Source organism: Actinia tenebrosa, unplaced genomic scaffold (assembly GCF_029948245.1).
Source record: "Actinia tenebrosa isolate PJP-AT-01 unplaced genomic scaffold, QUT_ActTen_1.0 PGA_scaffold2__45_contigs__length_23673736, whole genome shotgun sequence".
In the NCBI taxonomy this organism is placed as follows: Eukaryota; Metazoa; Cnidaria; class Anthozoa; order Actiniaria; family Actiniidae; genus Actinia; species Actinia tenebrosa.
In genome coordinates this window covers 22,166,820-22,186,549 of record NW_028292579.1, presented here as the reverse complement: position 1 = coordinate 22,186,549, position 19,730 = coordinate 22,166,820, and the positions used below count along the sequence as shown (strand labels likewise).

Genomic DNA, 19,730 nt, shown 5'->3' with positions numbered 1-19,730 from the left:
GAAATCAAGCTACACGTAACCTCCAAGATCCTCCAAGTCTAAATAGTAATTTGCTCCCCCCCCCCCCCTCCCATTCAAAACACCAGTCTATACCGGAGGAAGTGTGTTTATGATAGAGTAACCGATAGGCAATGGAATGGGTACAAATGTTGGCCTTTGTTGCTTTCATGAAGTATCGAGTATGATATTACTGATTATATTAAGCGTTCATTCAATGATATCCTGATTTGTGGGTGTGTGATTTTGTTCGAAGCAACGTAGCCTAGCTAGTGAAAAAATCGCAAAAGCTCTCAGTGGAGTATAAATTTCAAACGTTTAACGCTAAAAATCGTAATCATTTTCTTTTGTCTTTCTCACTCATTGGAATGATATATGATCTTACTGATTCTGTGTCAACTATTCAGATAGAGTAAATAAAGGCAGGAGAAACAGACTGGAGCGAGCGAGTAACAAATATCTTGATATTTGGACTCTAGTTGTCTTTGTACAGTAAAAAACGTTTTGAAAACTAAGTTTTTAAGAATATTACTTTCGAAAGCCTTTTTGGGGGAAAAAACTCGGCTCTAGTGGGAAAAAAGGACTTATTAGACATTTCACCCTAAAAACGATCTTATAATACTATCGATGTGTATGTGCGTATACGTACGAAATAGATCCCGCAAATACCACACACACAGCACTATTCAAAAAAAGAAAAAAACAAGCTAAAAATTTTTGCGTACCGTTAATAAAACCTATGCTGAGATTTCGTTTCTGACTTATAGGGCAGCGCTGCTGTACAACACCAAATGATATTAAAAAGAAAAGGGTCATTCATTGTGGATTAAATCAGATATGACACTTCTTCGTTTGTCTCACATGAGTGACCGGTTGGGTGGACCACGAACCGCAAGTTTCGGCTGCTTTACTGCTAGTCTTCGTCAGGCGATGGTGTAGATTGGAAGGTTGTCTTCTAATATACTGAACGTCAGTCTCGGCGAATGTCATCCTATGAACCAGACTGACGGTATAATTACACATCTCGTGATGAAGACTAGTAGCAGTAGCAGTCGAAACGTCGCGGTCCACCCATTTTTGAACATCATGGGTCTCTCTGTACGTTCCAATCCTTTTAAAATCCACACGCAAAAACATATATAAAATCATAGTTAATGGAGTGGAATGGTTTGAAAACTCCATAGAACAAAGCTATTGTTTTGCCTTTGATGAACCAAAGCAAGTATGGCTGAAAAATGCTCATTTCCTTATTATTTTCATGTATGAACACTTTGAAAAGTGAAAACTTTCATTCCATGACCAGAACCATGCGTATATGTATTTCCGCGCGGATACAGTTAAGTTACTAGATGATAAAAAAGAAAGCATTAAAAAGGGCAATTTCACTTTCAATAAACAATAATACTAATCATATACTAGATTAATTAACAAATCAGTTATATATACATATTTTTAAAACGATTTTTGAGGGTAAAAAACTTTTATATTCCCTAATACTGTGCACTGTCAACATCATATTAACAATGAACAAAGACGAATAAAAATGATACTGTTAAAACCGGACCAACCTCACTGGTGGCTATGGCCCTACACTATGGCAATACTTACAGTTTAGTGTAATCGGGGTCGCTAACATAACGAAAGTGAACCGGTGCCATGGTCAAGACGATCACTTCCGTTGCCTTTTTGACCGCCCACGAACACGATTGTTTACTTCGGCATCCCTAAGTGGAAGGACGAAAATAGACCTCAATTAATATCATATAAGAATATTCTTAATTTCTACTGCAACTGCTAGTCACGACTGCACGGAAATCAAAAGCTCTTTCCCAATTTTGAATCATATCTCGAGAGAATGAAATATGAATTTGAACAAGGAAATATTTGGTTTTCCTAGATAAATTTTGTTGGCACTGGCAGATTTGGCGAAAATACCGAAAGGTTTCCGAATGTTGTTTTTGATCTAACCGAGTGGTTTCCGATGGACAGCCCGATGATTGTGCATTGTTTTTCTAGCGATGTGATTGGCCGAGGTCAAATAAATTACTAATTCTAGAGATAATTTATGCGGGCCTGTCAAAACGTGGGCGAAATCGCGGACCAAAATCGCTCTGAAACCGAGAGACCAATGGAGGTTGAAGTCTGCTATTTTCTTCTTGTGTTTTCGACCTAAAGCAGCCATCATAGCCTGGCTCCCTTTTCAGAATGGGTTGCACTTTAAGTGCAGAAGAAAGAGCTGCCATTGCAAGGAGCAAAGCGATTGAAAAAAATCTCAAACTTGAAGGAGCTCGGGCGGAAAGGGATGTGAAACTGTTGTTACTCGGTAGGACTAAGACGGTTGTTTGCTTGTATTTTGGTGTATTTATGTCTGGGATACGGCAAATATTCCTTTAAGACCGAACTCATTTTACAGATCTTTAATAACTTAGGATATCTGAGACTTGCTTTTTGAAGGTATCTTGCTGTAAGTGAAAATATTTAACCAAGAATGTTGCAAACATAGAGGGATATGCAGTTGATTTCAAAGTTAGAGTTGAGCTGTTACGAGGAGGCGTGGACTTCAACCTCTCCTACAACGATCTCGTATAGTTTGCACATTATTTCATATTTAAGATATTAAATCTAAGGCTCTGATGGCTCTAATTTATCTGTGTTTAGGGTGCAGGAGAGTCAGGAAAAAGTACGATTGTCAAACAAATGAGGTATGGGTATCGTATTTTGACCTCTTCCTTGACTACAGATTGGGTGCAACTAACTTTTATTTTCGTTTCTCTGTTATTTTGGTGGAGTTAAATGTGTTCATCGATTGTTGACTTTATATTCTCTAGGATCATTCATGATCATGGCTTTTCACCCGAAGATTACAGACAGTACAAGCCGCTTGTTTTTAGCAATACCATCTACTCTCTTCTTACAATTATCCGTGCAATGGATAAATTACGGATTGACTTTGAAAACGATGAAAGACTGGTGAGATTTCGATACACTTTTTTGGTATTATTTCATGAATTTATTCCTTAGTTTATGTGAGTCTCAGTTATCGCGTTTAAAAATCACTTAAATGGCCTCACACCTCAACAAACTGTTGCTCCTTTACCCCTCTCTCTGGCTGAAGGCTATTCTTATTGTTTGCTGGTCTTTCAGATGGATGCTAAAATGGTATTCGACGTTATAGCCAGAGCAGACGATACAGAACCTTTCTCTCCCGAATTAACCGAGTCTATGAAAAGATTATGGCAGGATTCTGGTGTGCAGCAGTGTTTTAGTCGATCAAGAGAATATCAACTCGGAGATTCCGCTAAATAGTAAGTGAAAATATTAAAAAGTACGAGTTGTGAACACAGTGACATCATTTTGTGACTACAGTCCAACTTATTTATTCAGCACTCCCCATTTGAATAGCCTATTTTTGTATGTATTTTTCACACTTATTAAAGCCATAGTTGTTTATCATCAGAAACGTTATTTGTAAATTTTGAATTAAATACCTATCAAAGGTTGAATGCTTTTTGGATAAATTCCTTTGCTGATTTGATGGTTGGGTAGTAGTGATATATACAGTACTATCATATTATTCTTGAATCAGTTCCCCAAAGACTTGGAGTAATATTTAAATTGCTAAAGGCGGGCTTAGGAATAAACCCAGTGAGAACGTAATGTTTTGGATGCGTTTTGACGCCAGTACTAAAACAGATTTCGCTAGAATCTAGAGCTATTGGAAACATTGAATTATTGAGAAGCTGTCCACCTTTATATGGCTTTTTCATTTTGAAGAGAAATTAGAAGAAATACTTATGAAAAGTAAATAATAAATTGTTTTCCGCCTTTTCTGCAAATAGCTAGCATTGTACCCTATTATATTGATACACTATTAAGGTATTTTTTTCTTCCAACAACATTTCTGGGATCATTGGAGCGTGTTTGTTTACAAATAATAAAATTTAGTGGAATGTAAAATTGACAGAAAATTAGTATACACAACATTTAGTGTACAGAAAGGTGTCTGGGACAAAATTCTCAAAAACTCCAACAAATTCCAAAATAGGTTGTTTTGCTTCCTCTCAGACTTCTTGAACTGTTATTATCCATTGGCTTCCACTAACCTATATATAGTTAGGTCATATTCTACCAATGCTAAATAGAAATCAGAGATCCTTGTTTGACCAACAGTTGGAAATGACGCAAATAACATGTTCTATCACATACTTAAATCTCAAGTATGTGTCCATGTTTCAGTGTTTTTCACAGAGACATATTTTTGTTGAACTTAAATCAAGAAAGGTTATAGAATGTGCTGGAACTTGGGAGCAACTGTGTTGTTTTCCAGCTTGTTTACCTGGATTTAAATTTGCAAATTACGTCTATGGCAAGTTTTTTCCCTCCAATAACAAGATATATATGTTAGTATTGGAAATGAATTTATTGTTGAGTGTATTATGATCCTGGATATTCTGGACATAGTAATTAATGTTTTCACATGTTCAAAAAACCTGGAGGTGTTTTCTAGTGGTCTGATTTTTTGTGTTAATATTATGTAAAAAATAATGATGTCATCTATTAGTTTTTAACCCTGGAAGTAAAACATATCATGCAGAGCTCTACAATTTGCATTCATAATCAAGCACTTGCACCACTCTATCAATAACTTATATGACTGTGATGTTTTTAACAACTATTTTTTGCTCATTTTAACTTGATTTTTCAAATTCACAACTAGATTCATGTAGCTATCTTCTTTTATTATGAATCAGCATTTTATTGGCATTGAAATTTTAGTTCGTGGTAAACAATCATGTTGACATTGGGAATGTGCTTACAAGAAACTAGAAAGTTATTTTGTTGACTAATTAATTATCTGTTGGCCAGTGTTATTTTAAAAACAAAAATTTAAGTGTAAAAACCTAACTTGAGTTTATTTTTACTTCTTTCAGCTATGTGTGTGTTGCTTTTGAAAATAAACAGTGAATGAACTTGAACTTGAATTAGTTGTTTACAAGCATTGAGAGTCTGATACAGACAAACCCTCAATAGAAAGATAACAAAACTTTCTCTTATATATTCAAACATATGACAAATGCAACTTTCCACAATATATATATAGCTCAACCAATTCCATCTTTCTCAAGTGAACTAGGAATGAGCTTCCATAATAGCAGTTCTGATATTTTCTTTCTTGGAAATGATTGTAGTTGACATTAAAGCTAATGTAGATCATAACAGTCATGATAGTAAAATAATGTCTTACCATAGGCCAGGTGTGTTTTTGTGTGTTTTAATTACAAAACACTAGATTTTACCCATTCATTTGAAATAAAAATAAATAAAAAATGGTGAAGTAAAGTTTAGTATCATGTGGTCAATTTTCAGTTGGCTTGTTTGACAAACATTTACATTACACTTAGCCACAACTATATGAGTTGTTGTTATTACATACTCTTGTGCATAGAATTAACACTGATTGCAGATCCCTAGAGCCTCTCATTTTGATGCAAAGGGATAAATTAAGTAACTTGTTTTCTCACTCTTACTATGAATTTTTCCCTAATTCTGATGAGTTTTTAAATGTGGATAATATTAAATAGATAGTAATTACATGTCAACACACACATATAGCTCTCATAAGCGCTTTCAAAATCTCTTGTTTTTAAGGTTATTTTGTGAAGTTTAAACCCATATGGGGGGTTAAAATTATACACAGCATTTATCTTTATAATCTACTCAGTGGTAGATCCAGGGGGAGGGTCAAACTCATTAGGTTCAATCATGGTTTAATTAATTTTAAGAGGGTGGCTTTTACATAGAAAGCACCACATAGCATATTTTTAAAGGTCTTACCTTATCCTGTATTCTTATTATTTTTCAATTCCAAGGGGAGTAACAATTCACCCAAATCATCCCCCCTGGATCCACCCTTAAAGATCACTTTTATTTAAGTGTCTAGTCATTCTAGTGCTTTCGCACTAATTGGGGACACTTTCTGCTCACACGCACTACCACTACATTTAATATTTTATGCACACAACGCTCAGCTCACATGTTGATTTTTACGGAGTATTGAGTGTTGCGCATTTAATTTCCATAGCTTGAGTATTTGTCACTGAGTTTTATTACTACCTAAAGAGTGAGACAAAAATTGATTGTGACAGGTAAATTGGCAATAGACTACCATCAATTAATTAATCAATTAATCAACTAAAGGCATTAGAGTACTTACGGGGCTTCCAAATCAGACGCACAAAATCTTACCATTTGCCATCGTGCCAAATTAGGGTTTTTGTGGAGTTTATTCAAGACATATTCTAAAACATCGATAGAAAACATAAAGATTTCAAAGGCACGTGTCCATGGAATGTCATGGAAATGCATTGATTGACATCCAGCAAAACCTACTTTGTCGTGACGACAATTGTATAATTTTGCACAAATTGGGAATAGACCTCTTTAAATTACCTTCGTTGTTTGTTGTGCACATTTCAGACCATGTGATGCCACTCTTGGGTGTTGATTCTTTCATTCTGAAATATTTTAAAATGCTTATCATAAAAAGATCAATTCTTAGGGGAATGTCACATGGTCTGAAATGGGCAATTTGCATACGATGGGTAAGAGATCTATTATGTGCTGTAAAGGTAACATACATGCAGGGAATGCTTTATTTGATTTAGAGTGATTTAGTCTATTGCTGATTTATCTATTGCAACTTTTGTCTTGATCAATACATGCATGTAATAACAAAGAAAGCATTTTTCAATTTTGACAATGGTACTTCAAGTTCTTCATGTTGATGAGAGAATATAGTTCTTTTAAGCACATTGGTGTTTCAAAGCTTTATGATTATAAGCTTTTGTGGATCATTGTTACAGGTTAAATTTAATTACACATAAGCAAATTTTTTCAAATCATGAATGAGAGGCGTTTTACGTTTGTGTTGTTTTACGTTTACATTTAAGTGCTTTTCCCTTTTTCCCTCTTTTTTGCAAGCACCCACATCCCACCTGGTTATGTAATCAAAATTGTAACCCCCTAACCCACCCCCCCCCCCCCCCCCCCCCCCCCCACACACACACACACACACCTCCCAAGTGTTCTTACCAGGCCGCACCATTGCAAAATTCAGGCATAAAAAACAGATATGGCACACAGATGTCAACTCTATGCACCCCCAAGGCCGCATGAATTATCCAAAGAATACTTCCTGATAGTTTTAAAAGATTTATAGTACTTTTGAAATATTCAAAGTTGCATTATATTGTCAATAAACAAGGTGAAAGTCCACATGAAGCAACACGAATTGAGCATAGCCACCATCTTGTATTTCACTCGCCAAGAGGTCTGGGACTAGTCTGTGTTAACTGACCTTGTTTATTGAAGGCTCAAGTATGGCTGCCCAGCGAAATTTTATTTGGTTGTCACTACTAATAAAACTGTCTTACATTGTGGTAGATTTGCAACAGAGTTACTGGCAAAAAACATTATTATTCTTTGTTTTAAGATTTTGGAAATGGACCATCCAGTTTTCTAAATGGCCCCTAAATTTTGGATTAGTGGGCCCTTTGACCCCCTGAAAGCAATTCCTGGCCAGAACACTGCCCCCAACCTCCCTCCTCCCACCATTAACAAACCTTTTCAGAATTGTAATCTAAATTTAATAGTAAGACAGATTTCATAATGAAGCTGTAAAAATGAAAACTTTGATGCTTTGATATTTTACATTGAAAACAAAATAATCTTCTCTTTTTAAGTTTTTACGCCTTAAATCACTGGCTTCTGACAGAGTACGGAGAAAAAGCTTAAATTATGAGGGATTTTTTTTCCTGATTATGTGGAAAGAATGGAAAATTATGCGGGGGGAAATGCGGCATTACGTAATAACAACAACAAAAGCAAACAACACTTCATTGTTCAAGAAATACAATTTTGTTCTTTTTTTCCTTAAAACGATTTGTTATCATTTTTTAGAGTTATTATGTCAGAAGCCCTCTTTAACTTTCGATTTTTATACAGTATGTATCTATAGGTGGGGTTAAAAAAATTGCATCTGTCTTCCTTCTCTGATTTCTTTAACCAATGTTTACTGCAATTGTCAATAAGACAAGGAGTCTGTAGTGAAGACTAGTCGCTCATTGGAATAAGGTTTTTCAAAGCCACAATCAAAAGCATAAAATGTATCAACTGATTTTTGTAATTGAGGGGAGTGGAAAAAAAAACATTTTAGCATGCAGCTTGAAGCTGCCGAGTTTACTTAATATTGAATACTGCAGCTATGAAGTCTTTTTTTGTTGTTGACTGTTTTGATATAATCGACCTTTTATCTTCTTTTAGTTATTTAGATTCATTAGATCGGATAGGAGCCAAAGACTATGAAGCAACGGAGCAAGATCTTCTAAGAACAAGAGTGAAAACAACTGGAATCGTGGAAGTACAGTTTGATCACAAGAGACTTCACTTCAAGTAAGAGGAACTGTTTAGTTGTATACTAGCCAGTTTTCTGATGGCTACTGTAGGGATACATAGCTGAGGGTTTTTATAAGTAGGACACATATAGTGCTGGCTTAAAATTTAACATGTGCAGTCTAAAATACCATGATACTGGAATAGTTTCCCATTGGCCCCCTTTGCTCTTTGTTCCCTCTTGGTTGCAAACTGTCAACTCATTTAATTATGTCAGATGCATCTAGCTGGGTGTGAACACAATGTAACCAAAAAACAAGTTCTGTGTCTTTTAATTTGCAGCAGCATAAGTTGCTTGATATACTGCATTGTACACCAAAACATGTTCTTACCAAATTCATAACTAATATGAATGTTTGTTGGGCCATGAACGATCAATATAATCCATACATGTTGTTGCAAGCACTGGAACTGTTGGCATAGGAAAATAGCAAGTTTAAATAACAGTATGTCCAGACTCTTCAGCCAATGCTGCATTTTAAGGATAATTGTGTACTTAATGACCAGTCAACATAATGTCTATGTGTTAGTTGACAATTGGCTAACAGTCAGCCAATGCGGCACTTGCATGGAGCATTGGCTGACTGTAGGCTGTGCGTTGACTACAATGATTGTTAACCAACATGTGTATGCTGGTCATAAAGTACACGATTACCCATTTTTATTCAAAATTTGATACTGATTTGTTTATATGATTTTTTAAATTTTTTGTTTTTTCCATCGCAGGTTAGTTGATGTTGGAGGTCAACGCTCAGAACGAAAAAAATGGATTCACTGTTTTGAAGATGTTACTGCTATAATATATTGTGTGGCTCTGAGTGCTTATGACCTGACATTAGAAGAAGATGAAACAACAGTGAGTATAATGAGTATGACCCTTAAGACAATTATATTTTATTTTATTTAGAGGCATTTGTCACGAATGCTTGAGTTGTTTGTTGGTAAATAAATAAGCAAAAATACTATTTTTCAGTTGAAATGGACATGGCTTTTAAAGAAGTTTTATAAAAGGAAAGTCAGACATTTGTTACTCCCTTTTATAAATCCCCCACCCCCTCCCCAACGTGTAAGCCAAACCAAAAACCCTTAATTATGAAATCTTAAACATAGACAGACAGACAGACAGACAGACAGACTTTTGTATTTGGTATCAAGTATTAGAATATACATAGACATTTTACCCGAATAAATGTATGAAGGCTATAATTGTTGATTTATAGTAATTTCTATTATGTTATAATAGATTCACCTATTTAACCTATTTAGTATTGTTATTATTTAGTGCCTAGTTTGGGTAAGAAGACCACATACTATATTAATTCTGTATTGTATGTGATCTTTTTATAAACCCAGGTGTGGTAATTGGGATACTGTATGCTAATAGAGAAGCTGCTTTTTCCATCTATTTCCTGCATGTCATATTCATAGGTTATACAACCGTCTATCTCATTTGTTGAATTTTTGCTTTAGTGACATTTAAATACTGTATTTGTCACTGTGTTTGGAGGGATTGGGGGAGGGGGGTGGGGTAGAGAAGAGAAGAGAAGAGAAAATTCACTTAGCACTACACATTTTTCTGTGCATAGGAGTAAAATCATGGAACTTGCACAGTTTAGCCATTTTCCTTTCAAATTTAACTTTGTTTTTCTTTTTGTGATTTTGGAAAATTTGACCCAGTCTGTCATCCGATAAATAGTGTGAGGTTTTTTTGTTTCGGCCCTCAGGCCGAAACAGTCACTACATTCGGTTTGCCGGCCCATAATAGTCTCCGTGCGTGTCATTTAGCTGTCAGAGTTTTGCACCTAATCCAATCATATGCCGTTTCCATCATAAGCAATGGGAAAATGTAAAACATTTCACCATGCGGAGTATTTCGGAGAGTTGCGGTGAATCTTCTCTGAGGTAGTTGTGTAGACAATATTATGCCCTTTCGCATGACGCCATTTTTTGGAAAAAAAAAAAATTATTGATTAACCCTACGACAATGCGTATTTTATTCCTAAGTCAGTATCTAGGTCCAAGTCGCCAAGTAGGTAAGTTATTGAAAAGTGACGGCGCACTGGTCAAAGACAAGCCTTGTATCTTTTCGTTCGAATTGAGACTTTCGCATTTTCTTCAAGTTACGATATAAGAGCTAAATACATTTACCATAAATGTCAAAGAGCAGAAAGAAGGTTTAAAAAGTATCCTACATTCAACATAGCGCGTACAGTAATGCTCATGTGCCAAAATATTTTGCACTTTGTACTCTGCTCTCTGCGATACTCGATCATTGTTTATATCTATTGTCGGATCTCTCATTTGTTCGGCGAGACGTTATATGTATGTACGTTGCCCTGATTTTCCCCAAAACACTACGATGTTTCAAAGCAAGAACCACTAAAATCTTCAAAAAACTTAATTACGATGTGTTTCGTCCAAGAGAATTTTATAACAAATGTTTCCATCGAAATTTGCGTAAGACTTTGCAACGTGAAAGTGTACCGCGAGATCGCTCTTGTCTGCCATTTTCAATATACAGGAGACCCAATCATTACCAAAGCAAGAACAAAATTCTTTATACAGCAATGCCACACAATAAATAGATAACGGGCCGAAACATCATCGCTTTCGAAGCGATATAGGCTTGTTGGAATTTGCAATGTTTTTTTTTCCAAAATAAATTGAAAGCGAGAATGGTAACCACCACTTTCTATTTCACATATTAACTTAGGAGACCGTAGAGCATCCACCTACGAAATATGAAAAAATTACATTTCTCAAATGCATTTATTAATTGGTAAGCATAGATGAAGGTTCGATTTCAGGATGACTCAAGAGCACATGACTTGTACATGTAGTTCAATATTTCAACATAACGGCTGCATTTGTACAATATTACTTGAATATTATTAAATGCTTAGTACATGTAGCTAGAAAACTAATTAAGATTACCTTTTGTAATCTTAAGCTTGTCTTGCGTAAGCTTGTTTAAAACATGTAATTTTGCAAGGGATGGTGTTATTTTTATTCAACTTCAGCCATGTTATCAAGGCCATATTTTGTCTGCATATTTTGAGGTCATGTAGCACAGAAACGAGAATGGTGACCCCCTTTTTTAATTGCATAATTTATTAAAACGTCCATGGTGTAATGAACAACTAGTTAAGCAGCAGTAAGGCGGACTCGCGAATCGCCGGCATTGCCAAAAATCACAAATCGAAAAACACCAGGGGGGGGTGGGTTTTTTGGAGCAGTGACGAGGCCCTACAGGGGGTCTTGCGCGATCGGGTGGCAGCGCGAAAAGTCCCTTACTGCTGCTCTGTTGGGTACTGCAAACGGAGGTTAAAATATTCCTTAGATATACGATGCATGAATGTAAGAAGTTCACCAATGACTTCTGTGTGATTTGTCTAAGACCTAAAGTTATCGTACCTAAGCCAGAACCCTTTTGGTGTTGTGGTAAAAAAATGCAAATAGAAGACGACACGTCAGCACAGTGTTACGAGTGTGGTAAGAATATTCGTAATGCCGTACCAAATGCTACCAGAGAGCAGTATTACGCCAATGGAGGTCGTAAGAAAACGCCATATAAGAGATTAAAATACTTCAGGGACTGGATGAGTCATATCCAAGGTTTACATCCGATATATTTAGACGATGAAGTAAGGCAGAAAATCATAGACCACTTAGAAGAGCCAACCCCACAAAGTCTACGAAAGACATTGAAAAAATTAAAGCTAGGGAAATATTACAAAGCTATTCCCTATCTTTTGTCTGAAATTACCGGTAGGCGTATTCCTCATGTCCCAGATATGCAAAGGGCCGAGTGGTTATTCTGTCGGCTGGATAAGGATATTCCTTATTACCCCGACGTAATTTACGAAATATTTTACAAAATAGACCCCAACCACCCCCTATTAGAATGGATTCCGAGAAGATGAAATGTGCAGTCTAAATCCCCCTACGTTCTTTTCAAAGCAGATGTCTACTGAGCGAGTTTTCTTTGGAGCTCCTCTTTTGCCTCCTGGTAGATCTTTTTGCGAGATTCCTCGGAAAGATCTTTCACGATGGTTTTTTTATTGCCCGACTTAAATTCGCCGTATTTCTTTTCCTCCGCGAGGATCAAAGAGAACTCCGTGTCGTCTATGCGGCGGTCCTGCAGAGCCTGAGACACCAAGTCGGCAATGGTGTTAGCCTTTGCTCTTGCCAGGGCTATATGAGTGTCGTGCTTGGATATCTTACCGGACAATTGCTTTATAATGCCTGTCGTAACAGCGGAAACAATGCCGCAGACGGCTCCAACGCCGGCCAAAGGAACGCCAACGACTATTCCAGGTCCGGTGAGTGAGGTAGCAACGCCGGTGCCTGTTAACGCCACGGACATGGAGCCGGAAGTTATCGCGATTTTATGTAGTATGCTTCGGGCCCTGGCATACTTTTTCCTAACCTCTTCGTAGTGTTTCGCTTGCCCTTCCAAGTAAGCCAGGATTAAGTTCGCTTTATTTAAACGGAAATTCTCTGCATTTTCAATGGGCGCCGTGGTGTGATAGTTGGGAACATCTGGGTACAACTGAGGTGCTGAAGGTATAACATCCATTATATACTAATGTACGACGCTTTTGGGAATAACATAGAGGAGCAGCCACATCACGACAACCGGGATTATGCCAACTGGAGAGCATTTAGGAAGATGTTTCCGCATGCAGACCCTAGTAAGTTTGAAAGAAGACCCGATGGGATTTACTATGAAGGCTCCAGGATGTACAGCAATGCGGACTTGGAGCCAAAGAACCCAAAACCCGAGCATAAAGAAAGGCAGCCTAATTTTCCAGAGAATTTATTACCGGCAACGGAGGATTACCCATTTTACGATAACAAAGGCGGCGCAAATGACTTTGCTAAGATGGTTACCTCCTTAGAAATCCCCGTGGGTTCTACGACTTTCAAAATAAAAGTCAGAGACATCTTTAGAGAAACTGCCATGAAACATACCTCAGGGAAAGAATCCAGAGAATGGTTATCAGGTCCCAACATGCGGTATTGGCCGCAGCAGTTAAACTTTGCTGTCTGGGCTGCTACTAAAGGATGCGGTATAGCCGCGGACATGTTCCATATTCCTTTCCTGCGATTTCATGTTGCTTTTACTATTCGTAGGATATTGTTTGAGTTAGGAGCGCCGCTTCCTAGTGACACTATCTTTAAGCCGAAGGATAACAAATATGACAAAGTCGCATGGGAGCGATTAAGGAATGAGTTTAAGCTTACCAACCCTGATTTTCGCAACAAAGAGGGTGCCGCCCATGGTTTAGGAGAGACTTACACCTATGCTTCGTATGTTGGCGCCAGCATAGAAACTCCGGGTATGGGGTATCCTAGCAGATGGGAATTCTCCGACTTAGGGGGTAAAGCGTCAAAAGGTGACTTGATTTACTTCATAGAAAGCAAAGAAAAGTATCCTTGGGCGCCTTTCTTTGCCGCAAAGGGCATTGGACTGAAAAACCTAGCAAGGATTAACCGCAGCATTGAAGCCTTTGTTTACTGCATTCTAGGGGCCCAGGTTAGCACTCGCAGCCCCATCGTAGATGCCTCCGGTGCGTCACAGGAAACGCAACAAGTATTCCTTGTCCTCTTCGAAAGCGCTGTTATCGAGAATGAGATTTCTAAGTCAGTTCAAAGATATCAACTTGCGGTGCAGCAATCAAAGGTTAGACTGGATTATGCCTTGAGTCCTGGTTGTTGGTTAATGCCAAGTAATTTGGTCATCAACGCCGATTCCGTCGTGGGTTACAACAACAAACTTCAACGAGCTACTAAGGATATGAAGTTTGGGGTGAATGACGTGAACTCTGACACTCTTAGGAACATTCCCCATTTCGTGGAGAAGCCAAAGAAGGAGCACGTAGAAAAACCATCAAAGAAGGCGCATGTAGAAAAGCCACCAAAGAAACCAGTAAAGAAGGTTACCGAGGAATATGACCATAACTTACTAAAAGCCGGCTTAGCAGCTGCAAGCATTGGTCTGAGCTATTATATATGGCGATGAACAACCCCTACGTAGCTGGAGTAGATTGTGTTGATACGACTTATACAGGCGAGAAAAAATACACCCAGCCGTCTTGGGTTGATGTCGCCGGAATGTCTGTAGACTTGAACTACTCGGGAAAGAAGTTAATCCTTTGTAGTATTTGCATTGGCACGAGCAGTCACGCCAACGTGGGCTTTAGGTTCCTAGATGACAACGGCGTACTGCAGCCTATGAGAAATAAGACAAACAACAGGGAGCCTACGCATTTCTCCGTAGAGCCCAACCCCGGCAGCGCCGAAAATCTATCGGTTTGGACTTTCCACATGGTTGCTGATTGCCATGGGAAGGTAAAGCTGCAAATGAGAGTAGATGACACGGGCGTAGTAACGATAAGTAGCATACATGACCAAAGAGATCGACCTTATAATCACGCTACCATTAGCACTCTTACGGTGGTGAGCCTTTAAATATATGAACCCGCACGCGAAGGAAGATTGGTTTCTCCATTACCTGGAGGAAAAGGAGTACGTGGGCGACAAGTGGCAAGACGCCGGGTTGTGGGTGGAGGTTGGAGGCCTAGGATTAATCATGTGCACTATTTGTATTTCGGCGGGGTACTCATGCAATGCCGGTTTTAGGATCGTTGATGAGAATAACCACCCATTACCGCCATACAGGGTAAAAAGTAATACCAGGCATCCAACTCATTTTTCGTCGGAGCCCGTTCCTCCGCAAACGGAAGACATAACACCCGTAACTTTCCATATGATAGCTAATTGCCAATATGCGAAGCTTCAAGTTCGCCCCAGCGATGCCAGCCGCATACGAATAAATGTCGCCCCGACCGTTAACCCTTCGACGGATGCTATTTGGAATCATAAGCCCATTAGCACCATGAGCGTGCTGCCGCTAGTTCCGCATTATCAAGGCGGTGCGAATACTATCTTTACTTATCCCCAGTCGAGAACACCTCGTGCGGCTGACGACGATTATAAGCCACCAGTAATACACAAGGATAAGATTAACCCTTCATCTTCTTCAGGAGTACCACCCCAATAGCGACAACCAAGATCCAAATGTTATTCCCCACGAACTTCAACAGTTCACCGCCGGCCTTCAGTGTTAGGCTTAAGACGCTACCCAGCAGCCCGGGAACGCTGGCTGCCATTGTTTTTCCCAGGGCTATTAGGCCCGCACCTAATTTTTTTCCCATTTCCCCCATTTCTTTTCCCACCTTTTTTCCAAGCGCCTTTGCGCCTGAGGCCACACCGTTAATTGCATTCATAATTCCAGCAATAGCGCCTGCGAGCGCTCCGGCGAACGCCAATGGAATGCCGTACCTCCGAAGGACCCTCAGTATTTTTTGCCTTGTGGTAAGCCCCAGCTCCTTTTCCTTACCTTCTATTTGCGTTCGTAATTCCGCCAGTCTTTCCTGAAGGGTTTCTACTTCCTTTTGGGCTGCCTCCCTTTCTTCTTCAGGGCGAGTTTGATCTTCGATTATTACTCGCTGTCGATCTATTTCGTACTCCAAGTCTTCGACGGCCTGTCGAAGTTGCCGTATTTGTTCCTCCGCCACTGCCTTGTCCACCATCAATTGCCTTTCTCTGTCAACAGACTCCATTAATTCTTGTCCTAAGCGCTGTAGTTCCGTGTCTTTTCCCGCCGCTTCATTCAAAGCAGCCCTTAGCTGATTCCTTGCGTCGCTTTTTTCGTCCAACGCCTTAGAAAGTCTATTCCTAAAGTCTACGATTTCGTCGGCATGGCTTTTAGTAGTTAGTTCATTTTGTTTAATGAATTCGTCTTCCAATTCTTCTATGCGCTCATGCAGTGCTTGGTTTTCCTCTTGGACGGCTTCGAAGCTACTGACGATACCGCCTTCTTTCTTGGTTACGTAGTCGAGTTGTCGCGTAAGGTCATCGATGGTCACGTTATTTTCCTGTATTTCCTTCTTAAGTGCTTCCTTTTCAGCAGTCTCGTCGCTCCCCAATTGGCTAAGTCTTTCTTGGCGCTCCTCTTGCAGTCTTATTGCGGATCTGAGGGCATCTTCGCTACCCGGCAGTGAAAGGCGACTAACAAAGGCCTCCCTGGCAACTTCTGTATCCCTTTGAGTCGAAGTGCTTAGCATCGTCAAGTTGGGCGTTCCCAGCGCATTTGTGACTCCTTTTGGAAGCTGGTTGTTAAGCAGGTGGGAATTCTTCCTTTGATACAGGTTGTGCCATTTTTCCCTACCCGATTCTCTAACTTGAACCTGCCCTTTATCTCCTATTTGGATGTCTAAGAGAGCCAGGTTTATGTTTGGGTATCGCTCCCTTAGGTCCTTGATGATGTTCGCTATTAAGTCCGACCGCACGCCAAGGGATTCCATTTGTAAGTATTCTGGAATGGGCGTGTGGGGGTTCTTAGACTTGAATTTATCTCTTAAGGAACGCATAGCATCGCGGGCCCTGCTGCCATACTTACTACTTAATTTCTCAAAGAGACTTCGTCCGTCTACGTTGTCATTAGGAAGTAAAGACTCGTATTCTTCGTCATTAATGTCGACTTGACCTTCTTCGGTAAGGGGATCAAAATCCGTTCCTTCTACTTCCATTATATATGATAAGCTCAAAGTTAAATCCCAACGTATTACCTAAGCAGGTTGGCGGACTGAAAGCAGAACGCACCTTTCACCGGGTCACATTCACGTCCAGCAGCGCAAAGCCTGGAGAAACCCTGTATGTGGGCGTGCCCCGCCTAACGGATAACCTAGTATTGGTTCCTGGCACCCTGGCGTTAAGGTTTGACCTAGCAATACAACCAAGCACCAAGGACAAGCGCTATACCGTCAATAATGTGGGTAGGAACCTCGTCTCTAAGATGAGAATCAAGTTCGCAGGGGAATCCCTCTTAGACTTAAATAGGTACGATCTGTACACCACGTACAAAGATTTATGGTTGACGGCCTTTGACCGTGCACAAAAGATAGAGCAGGGAATCGGAAGCGTTATCCTTCGTAAGCTTCGCAGCGACACCAACCCGGCGCCTACTGACTCCAGCGGAGCAACCGCAGTAGCAGACGCAACAAGGGTAGTAACTGCGTACGGTACCAAATACGTTATCCCTTTGGACTTTGAAGTAATTACGAACCATGGCGTGTACTACCCCAGACAGTTATCCGAGTTACAGTTTGAAGTAACCTTGGCGGACACTACGAACGTCATTGGAGGAATGGACAGCGCAATTAGCGGGACTGTTGATCCGTATTCTATCACCAACTTAGAGCTACAGTACGAAACCGTGTACAGCGAAGAGCTGGCCCGTAGCGCCGGCATGGAATACAGCTCCGGAAAGGCATTCTTATACGACCACGTAGTGATGTATAAGACGTTCAGTTTCTTGGATAAGACGGATGAGGTTATCAACCAAAGCATTAACCTCCCCCGAAGAAGTCTCACGGGGTTGATGCTGGTGTTTGCTAAGCCCTATGAGGCTGGTAAGCGCGACTCCGAGGCCTTTCACAACCCCAACATTACCAACGTCGGCGTGAATATCAACGGCGTTCCAAACAAAGTATATTCGCAGGGAATAAAGCCCGCAGACGTCTACAGGGAGGCAATGCGCAAGTTTGGCGACCAAATTAGCCCCGAGGAATTCTTTAAGGATAAATATGCGCTGTGGATTGATATGCGCACCATTAACGACGAAGACCTACATGGTCAAGGCCTCCGTCTAGTAAATACGCAGGATGGCATAACATTGGAGATCAAGCGCACCAAGAACTCCTCCGCGGGCGACGCTGACAAGATAAACTGCTACGTCTTCGTCGTGTCTGACGCGCAGCTAAGCGTAGAAATGAACCAACTTAAAAGTGTTGCATATTAAGGTTAAATATTCCTTAGATATACAATGCTTCGCGTATTCGAAAACAACGACACCAAACTGCAATGCATAGTGCAAGGCGAAACTTTGTACTTTAAGGGAAAAGAGGTGGCAGCTGCATTAGGATATGAAAAAACGAGAAACGCAATCAGGGAGCACGTTTCTGAAAAGTACCAGAAAAGGTCGAGTGAGTTAGGAAGGGCCCTAAAACAGGGCGCTTCTATGCACCCACATTCTGTGTTCATATCTGAGCCAGGTTTGTATGAACTGATATTTAGCTCTAAGTTACCCCAAGCCGTTAAGTTTCGCGATTGGGTCTTCGAAGAAGTCCTACCCGCGCTAAGGAAAACAGGTAAGTATGAAATGGAAAGGCGGTTTGACGGTCCAAACAAGTTGGTATTCAAAATAGAAAATGAATTTGACCTGCATAAGAAAGTCGTTGATTACATCCGCAAGTTTTACCCCCAAATGCTCATAGCCCCTGGTCTAGGTGAACTGCAGGATTCGGACGGCAAACGTATAAAGTGCTGGCAGAAAGGATATCAACGCGGTCAACCCGACTTAATGATCTTGAATGCGCACACACATTACTGTGGATTCTGCATAGAGCTAAAGACCCCAAAAGGCAATGGCAGGTTATCTGAGGATCAGCAACTGCTCTTACAGAGGTATGAAGAAAACGGCTATAAGGTGCTCATAAGCAGCGACTACGATGTCATTTGCAGGGAGATCACTACGTATGCTGAACACCTACGAATTCCCTGCAGGTGGTGTTGTAAGGGCTTTAAAACCTCGGAGACTTTGGCAACACACTTAAAGATATTTCATAGAATATATGGACAAGGATAAATTTAACGAGTTAAAGTTTATACAAACGCACTGGAGGGATTTGCAGGTGGGGGAGATTTACGAGATAAAGAATTATGTGGTCTTTGAAGACTTGGACCGCCTGCGTTTGGTCTTAAAGAATAAAAAAAGAACATACACCCTTTGGGCGCCCGATAGGATAAGGTACGCCATCGAAGGGCAGGATGTTACCCATGTTATGAGTCATGGTAAAAAGGATGGCAGGTGGGTATTTGACGTGGTTAATTGGGAGCCTGAGAGTCCTCTGCATTCGTAAGGACGTCTGCTAAAGTCCGCTGCTCCGCGGAGCACCAATGGGATCCTTCAAGAAATACCTTGCCGCAATGAAGGCAGGTGTATTTTTTACGCGGTGCAGGAGTGGGCGTAATGCAATCAGCTGGTGGTTCGCACGTAATACAGTCCATATATTGAAAGGGTGATTAGGAATCCTCCAAAGAAGGCGGCTGCGTAGGCTAGCATATACCTTTAAAGGGGTCCTTATTTTTCTTAATAATAATAAATAAAAATAAGAATGGGGTTTGAGACTCTTTGCGCAAACCCCATTCTAAAA

General features: G+C 40.0%; 1 protein-coding gene across 1 annotated transcript; it reads left to right on the top strand.

Moving 5' to 3' along the window:
* The first annotated feature begins 2,661 nt into the window (after positions 1–2,661).
* On the top strand, positions 2,662–9,370 carry LOC148909614 (guanine nucleotide-binding protein G(o) subunit alpha-like). Its single transcript, XM_089033756.1, has 5 exons — positions 2,662–2,699; positions 2,826–2,967; positions 3,142–3,302; positions 8,320–8,448; positions 9,175–9,370. The coding sequence occupies exons 1-5, from the start codon at positions 2,695–2,697 to the stop codon at positions 9,353–9,355; spliced, it is 618 nt and encodes a 205-aa protein (XP_088889882.1). The 5' UTR covers positions 2,662–2,694; the 3' UTR covers positions 9,356–9,370.
* Positions 9,371–19,730: the final 10,360 nt, after the last annotated feature.